This window comes from Nyctibius grandis, chromosome Z, assembly GCF_013368605.1.
Source record: "Nyctibius grandis isolate bNycGra1 chromosome Z, bNycGra1.pri, whole genome shotgun sequence".
Taxonomy (NCBI): Eukaryota; Metazoa; Chordata; class Aves; order Nyctibiiformes; family Nyctibiidae; genus Nyctibius; species Nyctibius grandis.
The window spans coordinates 43,220,486-43,246,549 of NC_090695.1; the positions used below are offsets into that span (position 1 = coordinate 43,220,486).

The following is a 26,064-nucleotide window of genomic DNA, read 5'->3' on the forward strand; positions in this document are numbered from 1 at the left end:
GCCCGCCCGGCGCGGCGCGGCGGGGCAGGCTGCGGCGGTGGAAGATGGCTGAGTCGCCGGAGGAGGTGGCGGTGCTGGTGCAGCGGGTGGTGAAGGACATTCGCAACGCCTTCCAGCGGAACCCTCATATGTGAGTGGGGCGGGGGCCGGCGGCGGCCGCGGCAGCGCGGCCCGCCCTCAGCCCTCTGCGTGCTCCTCGGCCGGCGGCGGCCCCGCTTCCTCGCCTTCGGGTGTGGGGTCCCCGGCGGAGGCGGGCCGGGCAGCCCGGCGCGCAGCGGTGCCTGTCAGGGCCCCGGGCCGGGCCCAAGGTCACGCCGCCGGGGACCGCGGGGACCGGCCGGGTTTTCGCACGCGGCGCAGGGGCTTCAGCGCGGCACCTCCCCGCGGCGCGCCCGCCTACGAGCGGGAGGGCCGGCGCCAGGCGGCTTCCCTGGCTCCTGCGCTTCGTCGGAGCAGGTCGCTGCTGCCACATGTCTTCTGTGCTCTCCTGCTGCCTCGTCTTTTTCTGGACAACGCCACGTACCTGCTCTGGGGGTTTGAGTAACTGCTGGGGACTCCGTGTGGCCGGCCGGCAGGGGAGGGCTCCATGTGGCCGGCTGGGAGAGGGGCTGCGGCAGCACCCCCGCTGCTGGTGAGCCCTGTGGCTGCTTCATCAGCCTGGCGGCAGAAACAGCCCTGTCAGTAAAAAGGAGCTAGCTGTGGAAAGTGGCAATGGTTCTAAAATCTGGAGGTGATGAGTATCCTCTTAACGACAAGCTCTTAGATGAACTCTACTTGAATTTGAGGTTTGGCAGTGTTAAACTCGTAGCGTAGCCGAGATGGGATTGACATTTGCCTGCGGCTGGGCTATGCGTGCGGAGCCCACGGAAGGCAGAGGGGTCTGTGTCTGTCTGAGGCAAAGTGTTAGCGCTGGTGGAAACAGATCTCAGGATGGAAGCCTACTGAATTGCACCCCTGTACAAATAGCGCAGTTTGGTGAATGCCGCCTTCAAATCTGTATCTGTTAATACAGATGCCAGTGCTTTTTGTTGTGTGATGTGTTGAAGGAGACAAACAGAATGACTGTGTAAATACAAACTACAGTTACTGCTATCTTGTGAGAATCAGGTTTATCTAAGAATCCGGGGGTCAGATGGTCTGTTTTATTTTCAGCTCCACTGCTGACCAGCTCAGAGACCCTGATTTAGAGACCTCCTTTATCTCTTTTTACTTCCTCATCCTTCATTGTTTTAGGACACAAACTGTTTAGGGAAGCATCTTTCTATCTATTTATGTAAACTCCATATTGGTTATGGCAAATGAGGTAGCATATAATGGATAACAACTTGATAATGTAAGTACGGTGTATTTGTGTCAGTCAGAAACACTGCAGTCTCTGAGGTGGTGGCCTATTAATCTGTTCCAGAAAATGGTATGCTAAGCAACTACGTAGGAAAATTTTACGGGCAGTTAATTTATCCCTTTGCTTAAAAGAGAGGATTAGAACGAATACCCTTATGTTTCTATAAATGTAGCAAGCAATTTGAGTGGGTGGCCAGGTTTTAAAATACGGCGTATGGATGCTCTCTAAAAAAGAACTGTGTTTTGCCATGAAGCTTCATTTTTAGGTTGTGAGGCATAATGTGCTGTAAACAGCCAGTATTTGTGAATGAACGTTCTGATTCTTCTTAGTTCCTACTCCTGCTTCTTATTGGTAGCAAGCTTCGAGCTTGTGTTTTTGAAGAATATGCTGCTGTTGCCATTTTCTTTCACAGATGCAATGTCAGAGATGAAAGTAGGCTAAGAGAGTTGTGTACTCTGAGACTGATGCACTGTGTCATGCTTTGAGTGAGGAAGCATGAGGTACTACTGCTAGTTTATACTCTAAAGTAGAAAAGGTGGCAATTCTGCCTCCTAGATTTCTGAACTGCAGTACTTGAAATGGAACTATGCATGGCCAGTGTAGACTGTGGGGCCTTTGCTATTATGCTTCTCTGCCTCCAGAGCACTAGGCTGCAGCCATGCTGGCCAGACGTTTTAATGTGTCTTGGAGACATCTTGTGTCCCTGATGGTGGCCAAGACAGTTGTAAACAGCTGCAGTCCCTGACAGATGTTATCTTTGTGAATTGAGGAGCCTGTTCATATCACAGATCCAGGTTTTAATTCTTCTACATGGCATCCATCTGGCTTCTCTGAAAAGAAGGGATCTGCCACGTGCATGATGTTCCTATTCACATCTCATACTTTTGTCCCCTACTCGTCTCTCTTCCAGCATTTATTGTCCCTTGTCTTTGACTGTTCGCTTTCCCCTTTGCATCTGTCAGAATGGGTGTTTTGGTCTGGCAGGTTTGTGGTTTTGTAGGTTTTAAAGGCGGTGTTGTCTCTGGTCAACGCTAAAAAGCACATAAAAATACAGTTTTAGACTAAGTAGTACATTGTATTGTTGTTTCTCTTTTTTTGCTTTAAATTAAATTTGTAGCAAGACTGCATCTTTTTAAGTGGAGCTTTCTTCTAACTAAATATACAACACAAAATTCTTTTTGCCTTGTCTCTCTGATAGCTCCATTTTCTTCAGTTGGGTAACTCTCAGCATGCTAGTTTTCAATTTTGTAAGGCCATGAAATTTACTGGAAGATATTTTTACCTAGTCCTACAAGCATAGGTCCTGATAAAGTCACGTAGTGAGCTATCCCAGTGCAACTGAATGGATCACTGACAGTGACCAGATCAATGTATACTTTCGTTTTGAACTTCACTGTTCTTTTGCATGTAAAGTCAAACAGAAATAGACTCACTTGTCAAGAAAAAGTACGTGAATTTGATGAGCGTAATTGGAAGGGTAAACTCTTAGATGTTAGCCCAGCATTTGTGTACAAAACCTGAGGATGCTATTTATGGTTTGCCAAGAATCATTTATGTCACTGTAGCTCAGATAACTTTTTCTGTCTCAATTCATCACATTCTTAATGTAGTAAAAATACCACTCTTCATTTTGTTAGATTTGAAATTCTGAACTGAGGTTTCTCCTGGTGTGATTGCAAATTTCTCTGCAGGGCATTCAGAAAGAAACATACTTCCTTAAGTCTACTGTAACTGAGTATGAAATATGTCTTTCCAATGTTCTTTTCATTAGATTATTTAATACCTTTGTGCAGCGTTGATGCTTCCAAATATACCAATAGTAAAAATAATTTGCTTGTAATGCTTAGTGAGGGGGGTCATCAGTGCAGAACTTTTGTTATTGCAGCGGAAGTTTCCAATGAGTGTGAGAGCAAACAAAAGGAAACTGTTAGAGAGTGGAAGTGTCACATTTTGCTTTAGAAGCAAATATTGGCTAGAAGGACTTTGGATTTCAGTAATGTATTACTGTTCTTTCATTTATGAAAGATTTTTGTTGTACCACTGAGATAATGACTAATCATAACATGCAAATTTATTTATTATTTGAAATTCTAAAAAACAATCGTGCATACGATGCACTACACAATAAGGAAAAAAAAAAGTTTCAGCTCTTGGATTTAGGCTCCCGATTCCCTGCCTTTCAAATGTTGTAAATTCATTTGCCGTGTAGTTATTTCATGAGACTTATTTTAATGTAAAAATATGCACCTTTCAAGTCTCCGTGCTCTGAATTGTCTTCCAGTATTAAAAACTTTTTATAATTGTGGAAATTTTCAACTACTTACATCCAGTCTTTATCGTTAGTAGAATCATGGTTGCATCGTATCCACTGATTGTACCTCATTCAGATCTCCCAGCCATTATTTAATATCCTCTGCCTAATTCCGTGGGAAAAGGTTGGGTTATTTTAAAGATGATCTTCCAGAACAAAAATCAGAGAAGGTCCCTTCACATGGCGTACCTAAAGCTGAAGACCCGTCACGGTAGCATCACAAGAAATGCCTCCTTCTCTAGCAGTACTGTGGTATTGTGGTTTTCTGAAGGAGGGAACTCTTTTGTATCATCATAGTTTTAAAAGTTTAGAGTAGGTTGGCTAGGGTTTATTACGGTGAGGGCCATTGAATGGCTGAGTCAACAGACTGAGGCTCTTGAAGCAGGTTCTGCAATCACTTGTCAGTACTGTTCTGCCACAGTGGAAGTTTGCACTATGACCAGGTCTGGATTGTGCAGCTGCACAGTCTCCCGGGTCTCATCTTGCACATCTTCTCCAGTCTCGGCACAGGTTGAAGAAGCTCTATAATGGCTGCAGACTTCATGACAACCCAGCTAAAATCTTCTGCTAAGTTCTGGCTGCTTCCACAGTATATTTTAGGAATGTGAACTAGCACGGTATCTTGTAAATACAGAGATAATTCATACAGTTTTTGGAACGTGACTGTGGTGCTTGATTTGAGAAAAAGAAATGCAAAAGCACCAAATAACTCCTAAAATTCACGAGGCGGTATTGGAAAACAGGGAACTCTAGGGAGAGTGATTAAGTCTTACTTTCATAGTAGATGGTGCTTCTGATAGTACAAAATACTGACAAACAGGAGCCCTCGATTAGTGTCTCCTTCAGTATTGTGAGCATCTTGCACCTGTTACTTGACCAGGAGGCATCCTCCATCTGTCAATGAGCTTGGGCAATCCTGTCATATGAACAGGCAGGTCTTCTGTCACGTGGCCAGGGACAGTTTGTGGAAGATGAAGGGTACTTCAGTCACTTCATTTTATAAGCACTAATTCAGTGGTGCCTGCATGCGAGTCCTGCTGCAGAAGCTTTCTTCAGGTACATGATGGACCAGAGGCTGCAGGCATTCTCAAGCAGTGTCTCCTGGTCTGACAGACCTGCCCTGTTACTTGCTCCTTCTGCAGATCTGAGGAGCCTTCAGGAGGAGAAATAGATGGTGGTTTGAATTAATTGTTTGCGCTGCGAGACAGGCACCCCACCTTAGATAAATATGCCTTCCTGGTATTTTGCATCATGAATTCTCTTCCTTCTCAGGAACTGAATGCAACATACAATTTCTGAACCACATGGATCATCAAAAACAATACCAAGGTGTTGGAGGCAACATTTCTACCACATGGCAAGTCCTAGTTTGCATCTTAGCAAAAACTGAGTAGTTACCAGATAAACCATTTTTTGTGTTGCACTGTATCTTGGTGAATTTCACTATGCCGTGGTCTAGTCCTCTGCCGATTTCAGCTAGCTTTCTGGAGTTGGGGGATTTCAGGCTGACTTGTCAGCTCTGTGCAAACCCTACCTGTCTGTCATTTTGACATGTTTAAAGCAGTGTTGTGAAACTTAGCTCATCTGAGTCAGACTTTTTGTATTTGGTAGTAAGTGAAGGTGTGGATGTATGGGTTGTTGTTTTTTTTTTTCCTCTCCTTGCTGTTTACCTTTGGTGTACTGTTTGTAAGCAACAGGAGGTAAATTCTTGGGGTTATTCACAGAGTTAATTAGCAAAGCTGTGGGTGACTGCATCTTCATTGCAGGTGGGGACTTGTATGTCCCTATATGCAAGGCCAGGCAAAGTTTGGCCAAGGACTGGGCTTAATGTTCATAAAAGAAAGGAGCCAGCAGTGAGTACAAACTTCAGGCTATAAGGTTAAGGTGCCGTGTTGAAAGAAGCAGACCGGAGTGTCTTTTTAGGTCTAATCTGACTAGTTTCCTGAAGAGCTTAACTTGTGTTGAGTGGAGCAGCAGAGAGGAGGATCTTGCTTTGATACCCATTGCTTGCGATTGGTGGGATAGGAAAATGCTAGTTTTCCTCTCTGTGTTCTCAGATGACCAGGGAGGGGTAAGGGTCCTGGGTATGTCTTTGGAGACAGAGCCAAGTGATTTGCAAACATCTGCTTTGAGTTACTTGTGCTCTTTGTGGCTTGTGATGTACGGAAGATTAAATCGGTTTTCTGAATAAGCAAATATATTCTTAAACAAGCACATGGTGTCATTTTTGATTACTTTAGTAATAATCCAGTGAGGACACAGAACTAAATTGGTATGCTCATATTGTCCAGTAACAAAATTACCTTAAGATAATTGAGTTGAGGTTGCGGGGTTGACACTTGGAGTGTATCTGTAGACCTTGTACTGGGAAAATCTAAGGTGGAGATTTCGCTTTCTATCTGAGATCACAAGAGATCTTTTTTTCCCACCTGAGATCTAAGGATCTCCTGCCCAGCAACAAAATTTTCCACTGAGCAGGAGTTGGTGGAGAAATCATGCATAATGGAAGGTATAAAATAATGTTGCTTTCTGTCCAAACAAGTGTGAATGTTGACAACCTGTGTTTGTTTTTAAGAAGCTGTTAAAGCTACTCTTCCAACATCTCTACACACTAGAGAAAGCTGAGGAAAAAAAAAATATGGTATGGCCCTTTGAAACTAAACAGCTGAATCTTTTCCACTTTGTTTGCTGGTATGAATTTTTGTGGCCATCAATATTCTTTTAAAGTCTTGACTGAAGCCTCTCATACAAAGTTGCTGTTTAATCAGACTGGCCTCTGTGTCTCAGATCTCCCCTGTTCAGCAGTCTGCCTTGCTTAGGAGAAGGAGAAAAGGGACACATGGAAATGTACATGTAGAAATGTGCACATTGCTGTCTATGTGACTTTCTTTTGCAGATCTGTGATTTCAGAGCACCTGGTCATGCTGCTGCAGGGCACACCTGGGTACCTTTAGGTCAGTCAGGTGCCTGTACTGGTTAAGGTGTTTTTGTTTCCCTTGCTTTAGCAGTTATTACAGCTCCCTTGCATCTCCATCACAAAGCCAGGGGTACTTATGTTAATTCAACTGAGTTAAACTGCTTAGGTGATAATCTAAAAATATAAAAAAAGGGACCTTACTCATTTAGGATCTTTGGGAAAGTTTAATAAAACTTTTCCAATTATGTTAAGGTGAGAAGAACCAGAATCACCAAAAGGAATCTTACTAGAGAACATTTAAAGGATTTTGAATTCACTTTGGCTCATCTAATCATGGCTGCTACTTCCAGAGTCTTCAGCAAGTCTTAAAATATTTCTGGTTTTCTATCACTACAGCACTGGGGAACTAATACAAAATTTTTGTGGTGGCTCTTAACTCAGAATCACAACTGGCATTTATATTGTGTCTGAATAAATTGTACAGAGGTAAAATACATTTACTTTTTCTGCTCAACATAAATCTTCATGCCTTAAAACATGTTTGAATCATTTATTTGCCAAGTTAATATACTGCATGAGTTTTGAAGGGGATGGCTTTATGAAAATGCATTTTAACATACGTGCAGTCCAGCAAGAATCAAGAAGGTGAATGAGGATAATGAGTACAGATTTTGGTAAAAACAGGGAAAAAGGTAATAGACTGACTGGGTGGGAAGCGTTGTCAGTCTGCTCTATTGAGAAAAATAATTAACATCTACTGGAATTAAGTTTAATTATTATTCTTTCTGTTTTTAAGAGATGAAATTGGATTAATACCCTGCCCTGAAGCCAGGTATAACCGGAGCCCTATCGTCCTGGTAGAAAACAAGCTTGGTGTGGAGAGCTGGTGTGTCAAGTTTCTTTTGCCATATGTCCATGATAAACTTCTCCTCTACAGAGAAAGAAAACAATGGCTGAACAAAGATGGTAAGTTACCCAGTTGGAGAACCATATCTTATGTGATTCTTAATGCACATTTTTTATTTGTCATAGAATCATTTATGTTGGAAAAGACTCGTAAGATCATAGAGTCCAATTGTAAACCTAACACCGCCAAGTCCACCACTAAACCATGTCCCTAAGCACCACATCTACATGTCTTTTAAATACTCCCAGGGTTGGTGACTCAACCACTTCTTAACCACAGCTTATTCCAACATTTGACAACCCTTTTGGTGAAAGAGTTTTTCCTGATATCCAATCTAAACCTTCCCTGGCACAACTCGAGGACGTTTCCTCTCATCCTGTCACTTGTTACTTGGGAGAAGAGACCAACACCCACCTTGCTACAGCCTCCTTTCAGGTAGTTGTAGAGAGTGATAAGCTCTCCCCTGAGCCTGCTTTTCTCCAGGCTAAGCAACCCAGTTCCCTCAGCTGCTCCTCATAAGGCTTGTGCTCTAGACCCTTCACCAGCTTTGTTGCCATTCTTTGGACTTGCTCGAGCACCTCAATGTCTTTCTTGTAGTGAGGGGCCCAAAACTGAACACAATATTTGAGGTGCGGCTTCACCAGTGCCAAGCATAGGGAGGACAATCACTTCCCTAGTCCTGCTGGCCACACTATTTCTGATATAAGCCAGGATGCTGTTGGCCTTCTTGGCTACCTGGGCTCACTGCTGGCTCATATTCAGCTGGCTGTCAACCAACACCCCCAGGTCCTTTCCTGCTGGGCAGCTTTCCAGCCACTCTTCTCCAAGCCTGTAGCATTGGATGCAGTTGTTTTGACTCAAGTGCAGGACCCGACACTCAGCCTTGTTTAACCTCATACAGTTGGCCTCGGCCCATCAATCCAGCCTGTCGAGATCCCTCTGCAGAGCCTTCCTACCCTCAAGCAGATCAACACTCCCACCCAACTTGGTGTCATCTGCAAACTTACTGAGGGTGCACTTGGTCCCCTCATCCAGTTCATTTACCTTTTTTGACACTACACTGGCTGTTTTTTAAAGCCAGTTTAACCTGTTCTGAAAGAATTGAGTGTTACTGTGGGGGAGGGCAGGCTTTGGATTGTGCTTCTTGGCAACCTAAACAAATTGTAGTGTTGCTTAGTTGCCTGAGCTGGAACGGTTAGAGAGAGAAGACTTATTTTGGTGAGTGATTTAGGGAAGTGATGTTAATCTTTACAGAATTAATTTTGTCCTGCTTTCCTGAGTCAGAAGGAAAACTGTGGTGATGTATGGATCTAAAGTAAGAAACAAGTGCAGTGTTTTTCAGATGTAGGGGTACCATAAATCATTAGTCCATACAACTCGGCAGTTGTAAAGCTTTGTTTCCTTCCTCATCTCTTTGCTTTGGTTTGGTTTTTAGTTTTACTTGCATGAAAAATACTTTAGTATATGTTGTCTATTTTGAATTTTTTTAAAGAATTATAAACAGATGTGACATGGGAGATATTTGACTGCTTACAAAGTGTTCTGTTCAGAGTAAGAATGAAAAAGGGTAACTGTAGTTTAAGAAACTTTTTTTTTTGTTCATGGTTTCAGGTCTCTTCTAAATAGCAGTCAGCATAAAAAATGTTCTTATTCTAGGCTTATCTCAGTGTCTTATTTCTGGTCTTTATTCATATTCTTTTTGAGGCTTCTTTCTAATATCTATGGCATTCTTCACCTTTTTTTGTCCCAGAAGGAGGGATATCTTTTCTGTGGAAGAATACGCCATGACAGGTCACCGAGCTCACATTGTTAGTATTTCACATGCACCTGGGTTTCAGTTTGAGGCTGCTAACTATATTTTAATTTTTTTCTGTTTGCAAGAAACTATCCTGATCCATAAAGCACTCACTGGCTGTGTCAGTTGTGCTTTTAAATGACTGTCTTGTACTGTCTTCCCCTCCTGGAACATACCGAACAGCCACCATCCTTTGGGTTGTGTTGATTGCAGCTATAGCAAAGGCAGTCCCCCTGGTTTCTTGACAAACTAGTGAGTTAAATGATAATGTTTTAAGTAATGGGATGCTAGCAGACATCTGATGCAAACTCTAGAGTCTAGTCATTGTATATGCTGTACCATCTTGAACAGATAGGTTTTGAGAGTAGGTCTGTGTAGATCAGGAAAGAGATCTGGTTAGTAACATCTCTTTCTTGATATAACTGCCATTTGCTTTTCTTTTCTTTAATTTTTTATTACTATAGTCTGTTTCACTTTAAAATGGATGAAGCCAGCTGTGCACTTACTGTCATTGAAATGTAGGGTAAGGGATGGTCAGGTGGTGTTAGTTAAGTCTATAAATGTGCACTTGAGCTTTTGCATTCAGGGACGATGTGGAGAAAGAAGACTGAGGTCTTCAGTGAATCTTGGCAAGGGAGCGTTCTTAAGGCAATGAATGTTGCCTGCATTTGTTTGCCTGAGGGCAGGGTCTAGAGTTATTAAACAGACTTCAATGCCTTATTACAAACACATGGATATATAATGCAAGCATTTTGAAAGGCGTTAAATGACAGAGAAGGTTCGTAATGTGAGCATGAATGTGCTTGCCTTCTAGTGGGTAGGGAGAGGTCACACACAGGAACCTTTTACCTCTTTGGAAACCAGATCATGATAAAGAGGAATCCATTCCACTGGCAACATACAGTCTTCCAGTGCTGGCTTGTGTACCTTGGGTGGTGTTAGAGTAACAAAGCACTGGCTCGATACTTGGAGTTAATTCTCCTTTCAAAAGAGTAGTTTAAGAAAGTTGAAGTGTTTTCATGTGTTGCTGGGTATGACTGACCTCTTGATTGTATTTTATTTTTGTCTAACAGATTTTTTTGTGTGTGTATGTTTCTGCACCCCCCCCAAAAGAAGGCTGATGTCATGTCACTATGTGATTATCTAGGAAAAGTGTTTTACGGACTTTCTAAATTTTACATTGCCATTTATTTTCTTGAATAATCTTTCTCGTTACAGACATCTTTAAAAGACTTTTATTCCTAGGGGTTATGTATTTCTAACATAAGTACCTTCCATTTCTTACTTGATCTCTGTGGTTTATGATTGGACCTAGTAAGACCTGGATCTTCTTGATAGCTGCTACTAAGTTGCTGCTGGTGCATTCAGTTCTAATAGAAGCCAGTGATTGTGATCTGAGTGCAAATTCAGAATTTATAATGCGGATGATTATGAAATTCAATAAAAAGAGCTTTAATATAAGGAATATAAGTAATGTTGACTCTGACATGTAGCCAAAAACAAATTTTAGCATTTAAAGAGATGAATCTGCTAGCACAGGCAGTCGTAGCAAGACCAGTAGTTCTCATTGCAGTGTTTTTTTCAGGTCTGAGGTAGGAGTTTGTGAGGTGTATTTTGATTATGCTGCAGATCTTCTGCAGGGAGACTTTTGGTTTTGGTCTCAAGTGTTACAGAGAAGTCTTCCCCTATAAACTGCCATGCAGACAAAAACTTGTTGTTTCAAGCCAGTATACAAACCACTGGGATTTGTGTTGCCCTTGCACTGGGAGGCTGGAGACCACTGATAGCTTTTAGCTAAAGGGCAGCTGGGTGCTAGTGTGTTGGCACCCTGCTCTGTTCACACCGGTCCAGGCGCTTCGTTGCAGTGACACTGTGGCATGTGCATGTTCTGCCAGGATGGTACAGTTCACTGACTGCTTGAGGAGTGTCTCTGCTTCCCTCCCAGATGAAGCCTTGCAGAACCCTTTTTCTCAAAATGCAGATCATAAAGCTGTGTCGATAAATACTGGAGTGGCATGAGAATTTAGATTACTGCCTGTTTGTTGAGCCTCACTTGGTTTTCTTCTTTTGAAAATGTAACTCTCTTCTCCTTTGTTTTTTCAATTACAAAAGTCAGTTTAAAATGTGTGAGAAGGTGATCTACAGCGTTTTCATGTCTGTTGAGGTTCTGTGTCACTACTGTAAATATGATCAGGACCTCCATGTTAATAACTTGTTTGTAAAGCAAGGTACAGCTTATGGAGTTTAGTATGTGTAACCATAATTGAGTTTCACATTTGATAGGATATTTTAGCAGAAACTGAACTGCAGTGGTGGAGGGAATGAAAGCGGAAGTCTTTCCTAGGTGGACTTACAGAATTGTTTCTAATGTGGCGTAAGCAGGCATACTCTATTAAGAGATGTTACATTTTCTGTACATTTGAAATATCCTCAGGGATTTTCCTCCAAATTCCTTTTAGTAGACAAAAGTGCATGCTTGGAATTTGGCAAGGTAGTTGTTTTCTTCTGAATGTAGAGAAGGGATAGCTTTGTTTATTACTGCTGCAAAACTCAATTGCATATTACGTTGATGCTTGTAATAAACAGTGATTGCAAATGTGGTCTCTTGTTACCTCTTTTGTGTTGTTTGAATTACTGTAAGCCATTTTAAATAGAACAGAGGAGAAAAACAGGGTGCTGATTCAACTGTCTGCTTTCAGATGTGGTGTCTGATATTTTTCTGGCAGGATCCTGGAGAAGGAAGTGCTTTTTAGTCAGTCATTGATAGCTTACTCTGACTGATGTTTAATTGAGTTATGGTTTTGGATACTTGGAATCCAGAATCATGACTAGTTCTCTTCTTGCTATTGTTCCAGTTTAGAAATCCTAATTTTACAATCTGTTTTTATCCTTTCTCCAATACTTTTTAAATTTATGCATGCATATTATTTTTATTATCACAAGATGGTTTTCTGAAATTGCTACAAACTACTTCTCCTTTTATGCAAAGTATTGTTGTGCATACTCCCAGAATATCCTCACTTCCCATAAATCTATGTTTCCACTTTTACAACGCTCTTCTGAAAAGCACATCTTAGTGTGATACACTTAGAAAAATAAAAATCTGGATACAGCCATATTTAAAAAGAAAATGAGCTAAAAACATATTGTCATATTTGTCCTTTTGCAGCTGGGGAGACTTTCATGTACAAAAGGACATGTATGTTGTGAGCACCTGTGATGGTATAGTTTGCTTAAAAAGTATCCAGCAGAAAGTACTTTTAAATTGTAAGTAAACTACATTGTTTTTTGTTACTGACACAGAGAAAACTAGCTGGCAACTATTATCAGTGTGTGGCAGATCTGCCGTAACACTTTCTATTGAAAAATGGCTCAGAGGTTACTAAAATTTTGTCATTTGACATCTCTCGCTCCATGAAACCTTCATCTGTTACTTGTTGCACAAAGCTGCACAGAGCATCAAAGAACACTGACATGAAAGAACTGGGTATTGCTTTGAGATTTTCCTTTTGTCTGCTGCTTTCCTTTGATAATGTTCAAGATGCAGTGAACCTCTGTAAGGGGAAAATGGACAAAACGGTAGACGAGCTTCTGTTTAAGTTGGGTTTGATTTGGTGCTGTTCCAGACCTTTGACATTACCAGAGTAGTCATGTTTACTGGAAATCATGACATGGTAGGATAAACAAACTATATTGTTCTAAGTAAAGTCATGTAGACTATGAAAACAGTTTCTAAAAAGTATTCAAAACACTAGGCTGTAATAAGCTTTTGCTTAATGTGTCTTGTCAACTATAGCATATACAGTGGTAGTACCTAATAATTGCTAAAACCATTATTGTATTTAGAAAATCCAGCACTCTAAAGGTCAGAATTTTTTATGACTTAATTCAGAACTGCCTCTTAATCCTGTTCTTTGTTGCGGCATTTTGCTGTGTCTCTATTTGTCTTCTTATCCTGCACTGCACACTTTCATTTACCTTTCCTTCCTGTAGCAAATGAAAAAGTCCTGCAGACATCTCCTTTATTGCACAGTCCTGTTGCATCAATACTTACCATGGTTGAGCATTGGAGCTTTTAGATGCAGCCTGCTGACCTCCTGGCAAAGTGATAAGCAGGTGAAAATAAAGTTCACCATAGGAAGTGTCAGTCAACCTAGATCTGGTGCACTGAACTCTTCATAATATGTTTCAAAAATTATACTAAGCCAACAATTTGCTGGCAGTGTAGGTTAAATATAACTTAAACAAGTTTAAAATATATATGTGACTTTTGTCTAGGGGAGAAGCTACTATTAAAGTTTTTTATGTTTGGGTTTTGTTTGTTTGTTGGGGTTTTTGTTGTTGTTTGTTTGTTTTTGTAAATAACCACCAGTTGGAGAGAAAGTTGGCTGGATGGGGTAAAAATGCAATTAACCGAATAAAAGTAGTTAGCCTTGCTTTGTGTTACTGAGAAAGCTTGTAATTCCTTTTTTTTTTCCTTGAAGAAACTCTCAGTTGCCATGTAGTAGATATAAAACATAGATATTTGACATAAAGAAGATCTATGTTACCTTGGAAGAGTTATTATTAGTTCTTGGCCTATTGCATTTTGAAAAGCAATTTGTGTCTATTGTTTATGACACAAGGTAATAATAGCAGAAAAATCAGCACATTTAATTATGTATATTCATGATATGTAAAATTGAGAGATTTTTAAAATATAGAATAACTACTAATATTTTGTGAAGGTAAAACGGAAAATCTACATGAAACAATGACAGCTCACAATTTTAACTATAGATCCTTATATAACTGGTGTTTTTTTAAATGTTGCCAATAAAGTTTTTGAATGTAAAATTGAAACATTAGCCAGCAAAACACTTGGCAGGTGTTTAATTTTACATATGTACATAACCCTGGATATTTCAATTGGGCAGTTAACCTGTCTAAAATTGAATAGGTGTTGAAATACTTTGTTGGTTCAGGGAGGGATCGGTAAGTCAAAGAAAAAGCATTGTACATTTAGGTGGCAAATTAGGAAGATGCTTTGTGCATATGAGAAATATTCATTCCCTGGCAACAGAGGGGTTTGAAAGGAAGTCTTTCATTAAAGAAAAAAAAAATCGCAGCTAAAACTCATGAAAATAGAAAGTTAAGTTAGTTTCTTGAGGTAATTTTTAAAATATCACCATAACAGCTTTGTGCAAAATCGACAGCATACAGTATAGAATTTTTTTTTCCTCCTGAATTATATGACGGCATAACATGTTCCTCGTAAGCAGGAACATCGTGGGAAACACAGAATTACTTTGGACATAAGTGAACGAGCAGTCATACAGTGATATACAAAGGTGTTTCACTCATTGACCCACTTAAGTATTAACTTCTCTCAAAGTCTTGGTTCAAAGATACGTGAAGCCGTGTTCCTTTGCATTTTGAATCAATATGTTCCATTATTATTGCATTTCATCAGTGACTTTTTAAAATTTCATTTTACAGTTACATTAGCTGCACTAACCAGAGATCTAGTTCCATGAGGTACCCTCTTTTCCCTTTTCCTTTTTTTCCTTAAAAAGTAGTAAAGTGCCTCTTATTGCTGGAAATCACCTGGAGTACAACCTGTTTAGTATGTTAAATGCAGGGTGATTAGGAGAGAATGTGGCCAAACTTTCTTGGCAGTAAAAGCCTGGATACTCATGTTCAGTTTTCAAGCAAGTTTCTTCTTCTTACTCAGTTGCAAAATTACCATGTAAATTTAAGAATTATGATTGAAGGACAGGTTAACTGATCTGATGCTGTGTCTCTTGAGAGCAGAGGTTAACGGAGCCAATGCAGTGACAGTCCTTAGTATCTCAAGCTTAAGTGGAGATGCCTCATGAATCTCCACTGTTACCCTGGTGGGACTCAAAACTGCTCGTTTGGTGCAGTGGAGTATGTGTATTTTTTGTAACAGTACAGTATATGGCGCATATATATATATGTATATATATGTGTGTGTATATATATATGCAGCTCAGACTTGTACTGAAATAGTAGGGTATATTTTTAATGGTACTATCTTATTTTAAAATTGGTGGATCTTCTTTGAAGAATTCTCTGTTTATATTATATACAGTGTGTCTGCAATTTAAACTAAATACTCAAGGATTCTATGTAATGGCTGTCCCTCGCTGAGGACATACTGTATGTTTGGTTACAGCAGTACAGGTAGAGGTCAGAAATTTCCAGCTGCAAATTTCTTAGGTGTGAGTTGTTAGCAAGACAGCAGTCCATTATTTTAAATAATGAAAACTGAGGATATAGCAGATTTTGCTCCCTCCTAAATGAAGCTAGCATTCCTCCTGGAATGAGATGGAGCAGTGCTTTGCAGAGGTGGGCATCCATAGGTACAGCAGCCTGCGGAGAAGAGACTTTGAGGAAGGACAGGGCATATGGGAGTGCAAGAAGAACACTGCTGTGCCTGAATCATTACTAATCTTTGTCTCTTGTTCAATCGTTTTAGAGCTGATAGATATCACGTGTACGCTGCTGCTGCTGAACCCCGACTTCACCACTGCTTGGAACGTGAGGTATGTTGTACTCAGCGAATGACGGTCAGAAAGACCTGGGCCTTATGTCAGAGTCAGCTGTAAGCTTTTTTTAAGTGGTAATCAGTGACACAGCAAAAGCTTTTCACCTAAAGAGTGCTGAAGGAATGTTAAAAATCACTTGTATCCTGTATGCCTTGCAGATATTTCAGACTGCCTTTTTTTTTTTTTCTTTTGTAGTGCAGGCTACAGATTACACTGCTGCATGTGAAGGCACGTGTTTGACCTACATTTTTGGGGGATGTAAGTCCCATTGAACTGCCACTCCTTTTTAATTCTGTCAATTAAGGAAGGCCATGTGTAACTTTTAGATGGGCATATCCTTTTCTCTGAGTCACATAGTGTCCAGCTAATATCTGCTGTCTGTCTTCACTTTTTTTCATTTTACCACTCTTTGAATGTTGTACCTGAGTCCTTTTGAGATAGAGTTCAATTTGCTGCCATTACCAGTGCAGCTCATCAAAGCTGAATAGCCCTCAATAGATACACTGCAAGAGAAGGGGAGGAAGACAGCTATCCTTTATTCTGGACATATTCTTCCCTCACCCTGCTTTTTTCTTGTGCCTGTTGGGATTAGTCTAGCTTCACCATTGGTCATGCTGCAGCACCTGCCCAGGAGTCATTGCAGAGGAGGAACAGGAATTTATCTCCTTGCTCTTAATGGAGCCCAGAAGCAACAGTTCTTTACAACTGTAATCTGATAATTTTTGTGTAAATCCCAGAGGTGGAGGAATATTCTCTTTCTGCTGCCTAGGTAAGAGTGCAGACAGTCTTAAAGGAATAGTTTTAGAAGGGCTGGAGGGCTGCCAGAAAATTGTTAGTGTCTAGGAGGGCTCTCATTAAAAATAGGACTTTTGTAGTTAAGATGCATTATTGCAGTAGGAAAAATTAACAAAATTACCTAGAAAGATGATGGCTGCGCATAGCTGTCAGCCCTAGCTATGGCAAATTCAGCTTTTTTTTTTTTCTTCTTTCATTGCTGGTGTAGTTCTGAAGGATTCTGCTGTGATCTGTGTCTTTCTAGCGTCTCAGGTCTAAGAAAAGGGGATAAAAGTGATAGTAAAGGGCTTACTGTCATGAAAATGTATAGCTTGAGTAGCTTTCAAGTGATAAAATGGAATTAGCAGCATGTGTAAATACTAGAGCTGCTACAGTAATGTAATCTTGTGGTACTTAAAACTGAATTCAGGTTTTTGTTTTAGGTTTTGTGGGATTTTTTTTAATGCAAATGCACCCATCCTTATCAGTCTGGCTTTTTTCTACCTGACAGCTGGAAGGGTGTGCTCTTGTGTGCATGAGAGGAGTAGTTCAAAGTTGTAAATGGAATTAAAAATGTTAAGGAATATGGATGAGGATTTTTTTCTTTTATGACGTTTATGTTTTACCCAATTATACAAATTACTAGGAAAAAGTGGCCTTGCTCCCCAAATTCTTGGCCACTGGCCTGGTTGGCGATCTGTTTTTGAAGCTCCGTTTAACATTCAGAGAGAAGCTGCTGTTGTACCAGCCAGTCAATAGGTGTGGAGTGTGCCACCAAGCTGCTCGAGGCAAGGGACTGCTTTGCTGAATCTGACCCTATGTTGTTTTAGGTTGCTGCTCTTTTGAAGAGTAGGAACTTAATTGGCACAACATTTCAGCTTCTCTTCTATTCTGTGAAATTCCTACTTCAGTAAATTACAGGTCAAGCTAGACAGGCATGTGGCGTATACAGTCACAGAGTAGAGGACAGACTGTGTTCTGCACAGATGCTGGCGGAAAATCCTTATTCTGAGCTAGTATAAATTGGGCACTAATTGTGTAGGACTTGCACTCTGCAGAACATGGTGGATCTGCCATGGTGTGATTGTTTTCATCTTGCTCAAAGGATATTTGTCACGCCAGATTAATCTTATGTTCTCCACACACAAGTTCACTCATTTATTTAAAGGGAAAAAAGAGTCAGAGACTGAGTAGCCTAAAAATAAATAGTGTAATAGTTATTTACTGAATAGCAGCCCTGCATATAGAGTGTTTCCTGTAGAATTTAATGACTCTCTCACTTTAGGCTGGGATAATCCCTTTTTCCTATGTTGAACTCTCCGCTGAGAGCTTCAGAAATAGTGGTTGACTCAATAGCACTGTATTTGAAGATACAGGAAGAGGGTTGTTCTTTGAGTGTGAAAAGGACATCTCTGAAAGGAGACAGGACTTGGCAGAGCAAGAAGGCTGGAGTGGCGGTGTGGAAGGCTAATGAGCATTTCAGCTCAGCTGACAATTGTAGAAGGTTGTATCAGGTTAGTGAAGCACAGGAGAACATAAAATTTCAAATGTGTTACCTGCTAGGAAGAGATAGATAATCTGTCTTGACTTTGGAGCTATTCTAAGCAATTGTAATATGCCTGCATAGGTTTGTCTTTTATTTATTTATTTTAATTAGAAGTGGCTGGGAAGGTACAGAAGGGCAAGGACTATAACCTAAATCATGAGAACTGAGCAAGAGCTAATTGTATGGTTTAGGAAGGCAGGAATAGGAGACATATCGCTTCTTAGAACTCGAAGGGAAATCCCTGTTATACTGAAGGGCCAACAAGACATCTCCAGTTGTTAATCATCATTTCAGTTATCCTGTGTTTTTAGAAGTTGAAAAATCTTTGAAGTTAAAACTACCAAAATCTTTCTGTAAGTAATTGTAAAGGAATTGTCATAGGTGTTTTTGTTCTTGCTGATATACTTGCTGGCACGTACAATTGATTGAAAGTCAAAAGACATCAGGTAACAAGATGCTCTGAAAAGTCACACTTTTTCCTATCAGATATCAATGATTTCACAGGTGTCAGCAAAAACGTAAGACAAGTCAGAATCATTTCAGATTACCTTTTATGAGAGCTAGGATTCTGAAAGCTGAAAAATTATCTATGGTCCACATGGCAAGAAAATGAGCTAGAAATTATCTATCGCAAGTTGGATGTTTGCTGAAAGAGCTTGAAAGAGGTGTATCTGGGAGTATATGATCCTTTAATCATACTTGGGATTGAAGTCCCTTACTTGTGAATGGGAGGATCTCTCATTTGAAAATCTATGAAGCTAAAACTGCTTTTCTACCACAGCAGTGAAAGTGAATCTTGTCTGTAATGTTCCTCAACTTCACAAAAGAGTAAGTTTACTTTAAGAGTAAGTATGTGTGAGCCTACTTATTTACAGTTAATGCTTTAATATAGAAAGAGGAATTTCTTCACCAAGAGTTTAGGTTTTGGGAGGTAGGTGGCCTGGTAGTCTAAATCTTTGTTAAATATGTACATGCATTTCTTCTGAGTGTTAGACTGATCTAGGCTGCTTTTTCACTGTCCATATGGTAAGTGATTTTTACCAAAATGTCACCTTTTGCATTGCAGCAATGGGGCAATTATTCCACCTACTCCAGTGCTGACATTCCCTGAATCTTTTTCTTGTCTCCTTTGTAAAAGTCAACACACTGGCACTGAACAGTCTGGTCAGTCTGCCACTCCTGGCTGGTATACCTGGATTTCCTGTTGAGCTGAAAGCATCCAGTCTGAAGCATGCTGGAACTTGATTCAGATAAAAATAAATGTCCCAGTAGCTATGTTTCTGATCTCTGCAAACTGTTCTCTACTGACTTCACTAGATATGAGGAGGAAAGCTTCCTTAAGGATTTGTTCAACTGTTGGTTCAGTAGCAAAAGAAGAGTCTAGGCTAGTGCTTACATGTATACATCTCACCATTTTTCTTGTATTTGAAATAGTATGTTGCTTGCTGTTAATGTTGCCACCATTAGCTTCTGACTGTGGGTATATAGTTCAATTAAAGCAACACAAAGCCAGCTACCACGTGGAGTCAGTTTCCCACTGAAAACTTCCAAAACAGACAGAAAAATGACAATAAGTGCTCCCGCTAAAGGAATATGTCAGTTTGTTTGTGAGACTTGGGCCATAACTTTAAAACCACATTATGTGTTCTGTGTCAGACTGCAAGGAGGTTTTACCTTCTCACTGGACAGCAGAGTGTATTTCCTTCCTGTCCCCTTCGCTATGTTTTTTTTTTTGTCAGAAAATGGATCATCTCCTCTTCACCTACTAGTGCTCTTCTTGCCAAACCTGGTGCCATGTGTATCTTTATGATGAACCATGAATTATTAAAAATACCCCAAAACAAAAAAAAAAAAAAACAAGACAAAACAAACCAAAAAAAAAAGTCCACAACCCCCCCCAAAAAAACCCCACACCAAACCCATGCCAAAATTGCTTCTACTTCTTGCATTCTCGGTTTTTAATTGTGACTTCTGGAGGTTCTGGGAAATGCATGTTTCTTGTCTGCAAATGGTAAATTTGGAACTTACTGTATCTTTACTTCAAAGCCGCTATCTACTAGATTGGAGAATAGGATATGGAGACTAATGTCCTGGGAGTAAACGGTGACGGGGTGTTGTCCGCAAACATGCTTGGGACAGGCAGTAAGAGTTACAAAGCTAGAAAGAATAGTGTATGGGGCAGGGAATTGTGTGCAAAGAGGGTGAGAAAGATAAATACGGACTTTCACTTTGCTCTGTCTGTGTCAGAGGTACTCTGGGAAGGGTTAAGTTGGATGAACATTAAGTTTTGTTTGGGCAAATTCTTTTATTTTTTTAAACCAAAGGTTGTTTTACACATAAGTAGTTTAGCGGTTTCAGCCTTTCTGTTAAGTTTGAAAACCATTCTACACACAAAGAGTATTTTCCATTTCTTTCTAAATTTAGGGATCCTTGATACTATGTCTTAAACCATATTTAAAAACTAAAAGTAAGTGTTGCAGGGGGTGGGGGAGGCTGTGTGGAAGAATAACTGTGTTTTCAGGTGTACAGGATGAACTAAGGGCTTAATTTCAAGAAGGAATGTTTAGTCATTATGTAACCCTGTTGGCAGACCTTATATCAAAGAAAAAACAAACTAAAAAAAAAGCTGCTTGTGTTAAGATTCTTCTAGAGTGTGCAAATGAAAGCAACATTCTCAACAGGCATTACATATAGCCCAAACTCCTTGATTTTCTGATTAGTAGCAGAAAATGTGATGGAGAGCCACACTCACATACAGTTGACTCAGTGATTTCTGGGTAGGTTTGGGAACCAATGGGTTGTATGTGTTCAGATTAAGATGAAGTTCTTTAATCTGGATTTATTTTATTGGGCCTGGTTGAATAGGGTACACATATATATAGCAGAGCGCAATGGGTTAATCCACCAAAGGCTTTTTAAACTGTAGTTTGACAGTGAAATTCTATTATGAGACAAAGGAAATGCCATGCTATTTGTTATTGCGATTTGTGTTCTGTTTTCAGGTTACTTCTTTTATTCATACAAATTTATTTTATCTTTTGTAGGAAAGAATTAATACTGTCTGGCACTTTAAATCCACTTAAAGATTTGCATCTTGGAAAACTGGCGTTAACCAAGTTTCCAAAGAGTCCAGAAACATGGATTCACAGGTTTGTTTCACTTGCCTTCTGTTGCCTCCCCAAACTTAAATGTTTTTCTTAGGGCGGTTTTTTCCTGTGCTTGGTTTAAGGAGAGCCATAGATGAAGGAGGACATCTAGAAATATATCAGATTCTTTGAGCAAGTCATTGTAAAATACCATGCTTTGTCTTTTGAAGACACCTGCCTATATTTTACACTTAAAACTAAAATCATATGCACCTCTTTTGCTGCATATATTGCGGTTTGTCATGGTTTAACCTTTCCTACATGGGAGCTAACACTGGAAAACTGTGATTTTTTGCATGTAACTAGTGCCAAACCTGGTGCCATCCTTATCATTATGATGGTCAATACATTTTTATGAAATTAGTCAGAATGGTAGGTTCTTAATATTTATTTACCTGTTAGAAATAATAAAAGATTCTGTCTATAACTTCTATGCAGTCTTAAATTAAGAGTATTTTGATAGTGTTATAACTTGTTATTCTTTCTCGTATTTGCCTAAAACAGAAAAGTGTATTTGAGGACGATTGTACAAATGTTTGTCTTGGATTTGGATGCCCTGACCTTGATGGATACATGTTAGAAAATAAGATGTGCAAAAATTTCCTTTCTGCATCAGCATAGTGATTAATCTTGTGTTTTCTGTTCCCCCATGATACCAAATTTCAGACAGAAGTGCACAAAAATAGAATGGGGCAATTATAAAATTCAGTAAAACATACCACAATTTTTTTTTTCTTACACATGGCAGATACACTCACTAAAGATATCAAAATACCTGTCTTATATTTTGCCATGTGGCCTTTTGCTATATGTTTTGGGTTTTCCTTCTGTTTTCTTTTAGTATTCTGTAAGTAGCCATGACCACTTACAGTGAGCAAACAAACAAATACAGCTAGAGTTAAATTATTTTTCAGTGTGATCATAAAGTCATAGCTTTCAGTATGAGAAGAATTCAGATGGTTATGTTTACTACTTATTCATCATCTAGTTACAGTGTAGTTCAGAAAACTGAAATATCAGAAAGGTTTGATTGATTTATATAAATGAAAAAACGTTTTTTTTCCCCTCTTAAAATTGCTTTCTCACCATTAATGTTGTACATCGTTTAACCAGACGATGGGTGCTGCAACAACTAATTCAGGAAAACTCCTTGCCCAGTCTTGTGACTAAAGGAAACTTGGGAGCAGCACCTGTGGAGAGAATTCACCGACTAGTGCAGGAGGAAATGAATGTCTGCTCTGAAGCTGCTGGGCGATATCCAAGCAACTACAATGCCTGGTCCCATCGCATCTGGGTTTTACAGCATTTGGGAAAGCTGACTGTCAAGGTATAACACAATAGTGAATAAAGTCTTAAATTTCCTTGTCTCAAAAAAAAATAATCGTTTGCCGAGCAGATCCTATGACCTGGGTGGAGAGTATCATATTAAGTTAGCAGAGGTAGCTAAGAATGTTTTAAAAAAACAGGCAAAACATTGCAATGGGTATGTTTTACATTTTTCTTGCCAGTGTAGGCATATTCTGCTCAGCAGAAGGAACAGATTTTTCTTGCCCGTGTACAAAGTTCTGTTTGTCTGTTGGTACTTAGTGTTAATAAACTTGTGGCAGGAGGGTAGATGGGACCGTGTGAGCTGAAATAAAGAAGGGGCAACTGAAAACAACTCTTCTATCACTAATATTGAAATTCCTAGTAGAGAAAAAGATAATACATGACAGATATTATGTTGATAATGTAATGCGATGTCTTGTTTTGATACCCTCATTCAGTTTATCTATAGTTTCAGAATATTAAAGAATTAAGTAAAGACAGCCGGAATTTCAGAGAAAGCGTAGAAGTGCTTGTAACTAGTTTCTTCAGCTCCAACATCTTTTGACAGCATTTAAACTGAGGGCTGATCAAGCTATTTCAGCTCTAGCAAAGACATCTTATGCGGTGGCGAATATTTCAGATCACGTGGTAGTATCTAAAACATCGAGACCTGCAGCAAACTGGATTAGTTAATGTGACATGGTCTAAAATTATATAGGCAGTTTTGTAATACTGTGTTTTCTAAGCTGTTAGGTGAATTCCTTGTGAATATTAGGCTAATACAGTGACACATCAATCACACTTTTAATGGCAGCTGCTGCATTTTGCCATCCTGTGAATACATAGGGGAGTGATGGAGGAATTAAGTGGAGATTGTTGAGTCGGTATAGCCGTTATTTTTGTCTTATGGGCCAGCTACTGCTAGCAATGGATGTTGTTTTGCTGATGTTTCCTGTTAATTGTCACCTGAGAAACTTCAAAAGCTGTATCAGATTGGTAGTAACTTGCAAGTATGTTCCAGACTCCATGAGGGAAACAGCCTGGAATTTGGACTCATCTGCCTAGCAAGTTTGAATGAAAAGGTAGTAGTGGAAAACTCAGAAGAATTACAGGATTGGGATAGTTTGGAGGTTAGGAGTTAGCATTAGAGGTCTATATTAATAGGAAACGTGGACTTTCACATAAGTCTTTAATAGTGTTATTAAAAAGAGGGGGGAAAAAGTTAGCAGTGTTAATTAAAACTCAACTTATTTTATGCTTTAGTTAACAGTAGTTTGAGGATCAGTATAACACCCTGAGTTCTTTTTGCACTTGCTATTCCTTACTGATTTAAATAAACAGAAAGAATGCATCATGATAGAAATAACTCTTCTCAGAGCTGGAATTATTCTGGTGGGTTTATTCATTGGCAGTTGTCAGTGCTTTGTGTGACAAGTCACAAGCATGCCTGTGAAGGAAGTGTTGCAAATTTGTTTGATCACTCCCAAGTCCGTTTGCCTTGTCCGCCATCCCAGTTGCCCTGCTGGTTGTCTTTTTCGGCTGATTACTAAGGAAGTGATAATTTTCTCTAGTTTTGTCCAACTGGCTTTCGTTACCTCTGGCAAAATTTCACTGGTGCTGCTTGCTGTTCCTTGAGCAGTGTGTTTAACGCACTGGGAAATGTCCATGTTGACTGTAGGTTTTTTTTCATGACACCACCAATGCATTTCTTCAGATGGCCTAGCAGAAGTTGTTTGGGATGCAGAAAAATTAGGAAGAAGTGTGCAACATAAAAGATATCAAGAATCTTGAGCTTAAAATTGTGTCTAGGTAACTTTAAAAGGCAGAATTAGAAAGTAATTATTCACAAGATGTGATGTGAGGGGAAAAAAAGCAAATACGAAGGAGGACAGGGAAAAAGTAGACATTACAGATTTTCGCAAAAATACACAATTTTTTTTCTTGCTTGATGTCTCATTTTGTACCTTCAGCCATTTGTGTGTTTGAGTATCTGAAAAGAATGGTAAATTTCACCGAGATGTAGACTGGAACTATGCTGAAAAAATCAGCAGATAAAACAGTCACTGTGATTCTACAGCCATTTAGTTCTTGCAAGGTTGCCTCAGTTTAGAGTACCCTTTATTATTTAGGGCCACATTTCTGCTATATACAAACTTTGCCTGTAGTTTGAGGTAGTTTTTGTTATGGTGTACAAGGAAACAGAGGCCAAGAAACATAATGTGTGTGTTGTATTATCATTGAAATAAGACTTCTCAGAACAGGTTTATCATGAAACTGTTGGCCTGCTTTGGAAGATATGAGGGGGTAGGTTGTTTGATAGGGTTTGGGTTCTTTTTCCTTCAGTTTGGTGATCCTAACGCTTCTGCAGGTCGAATCTCAGTTGAACTCTTGGAAAAAAATATAGAATACTAGAGGATAAAGTTTTGGCCCTGTAGGAAGATTTTGTTACAGAATATAGATGTTTCTTCTTTCTTACACTAGTCAGTAAAAAAACATTATCTTGTTTGAATATAGAAATCTCAATTTGTTTTTCCCGCAGAATTTGAAACACGTTAGCAAGTTTACGTGGTGTTTGAATAGTGTTAATTAATAATTATCAGTTAAGGATTTGTCAAGAACAGATTGCTCCAAACTAGTCTAATCTTTCTGGTATTGGAGTACTTGCCTCTGAAAAGGACAAGAAAGCTTGACTTCAGCTCTCTCACGTGACAGTACAGTTAACTAATGGGGGAAAAACATGGGCTCCAGACACCTACTAATAGGTGGGTGCATGAATAGTTGGAGAACCAGAGTAAGAGAATAATATTGGTATAGTCTGTTAAAATTCATACACATGATGATGCTTCAGAGAAATCGTGCAGGTGCAAAAAATAGGATGTAGTTCAGCAAGGATGGACAAACTTTTGTGTTTTCTTTAGATAGGAATACTCAAGTTCGTAATTACAGGAGTGACTGATCAGTCAATAAAAAAATCAAGCAAAGAGACAAGTGGTGGGGTGATTGTCATGAGGCAGCACCTCTCTTGTGTAATGCCCAGAAGACAGAAGTATGTTCATAAGACACAAAGTAATTTTTCCTGTAGACATCCCCAGTAAGGCCTTGGCTTTTTCTTAGATGACTGGACCTCCAAAGGTGCCTGTCTTTTGTGTGAGTGGACATTGACATATTTATCTGGTTATCCTTAAAAGTTCTTTCCCCAGATACAGTTCCTTTTCATTTCCCCAGTGTCCCAGACCAGGGAGGAAGTTTTGGTCTGCAGTTTATGGTGGGTAAGCACTTTTAAAAAGCAAGCACAGGGACAGGGAAGGTGTAAGAGGGAGTGCAGACGCAGAGGTTGAGGCAAAGGTCACTGAACGCCTATGTCCTGTTCTGGAGCAGGATGCCAGTTCCATGGTGCTGAGCTCACCACCAAAGGTAGAAGAGTGCCCTTTGTGAGAGGTTGTCACGAGTAGGGAGGGAGATGTTTT

The 26,064-nt window shown here is 39.8% G+C and overlaps 1 protein-coding gene across 1 annotated transcript in view; it reads left to right on the top strand.

The window, feature by feature from the left end:
• The first annotated feature begins 19 nt into the window (after positions 1 to 19).
• Positions 20 to 26,064, top strand: part of PTAR1 (protein prenyltransferase alpha subunit repeat containing 1) — a 29,726-nt gene continuing 3,681 nt past the window's right edge. The window contains exons 1-5 of the mRNA XM_068423722.1: positions 20 to 130; positions 7,367 to 7,536; positions 15,754 to 15,820; positions 21,188 to 21,292; positions 22,403 to 22,616. Of these exons, the coding sequence (XP_068279823.1) occupies positions 45 to 130; positions 7,367 to 7,536; positions 15,754 to 15,820; positions 21,188 to 21,292; positions 22,403 to 22,616 (642 nt within the window). The 5' untranslated portion in view covers positions 20 to 44. The remainder of the gene's footprint in view (positions 131 to 7,366; positions 7,537 to 15,753; positions 15,821 to 21,187; positions 21,293 to 22,402; positions 22,617 to 26,064) is intronic.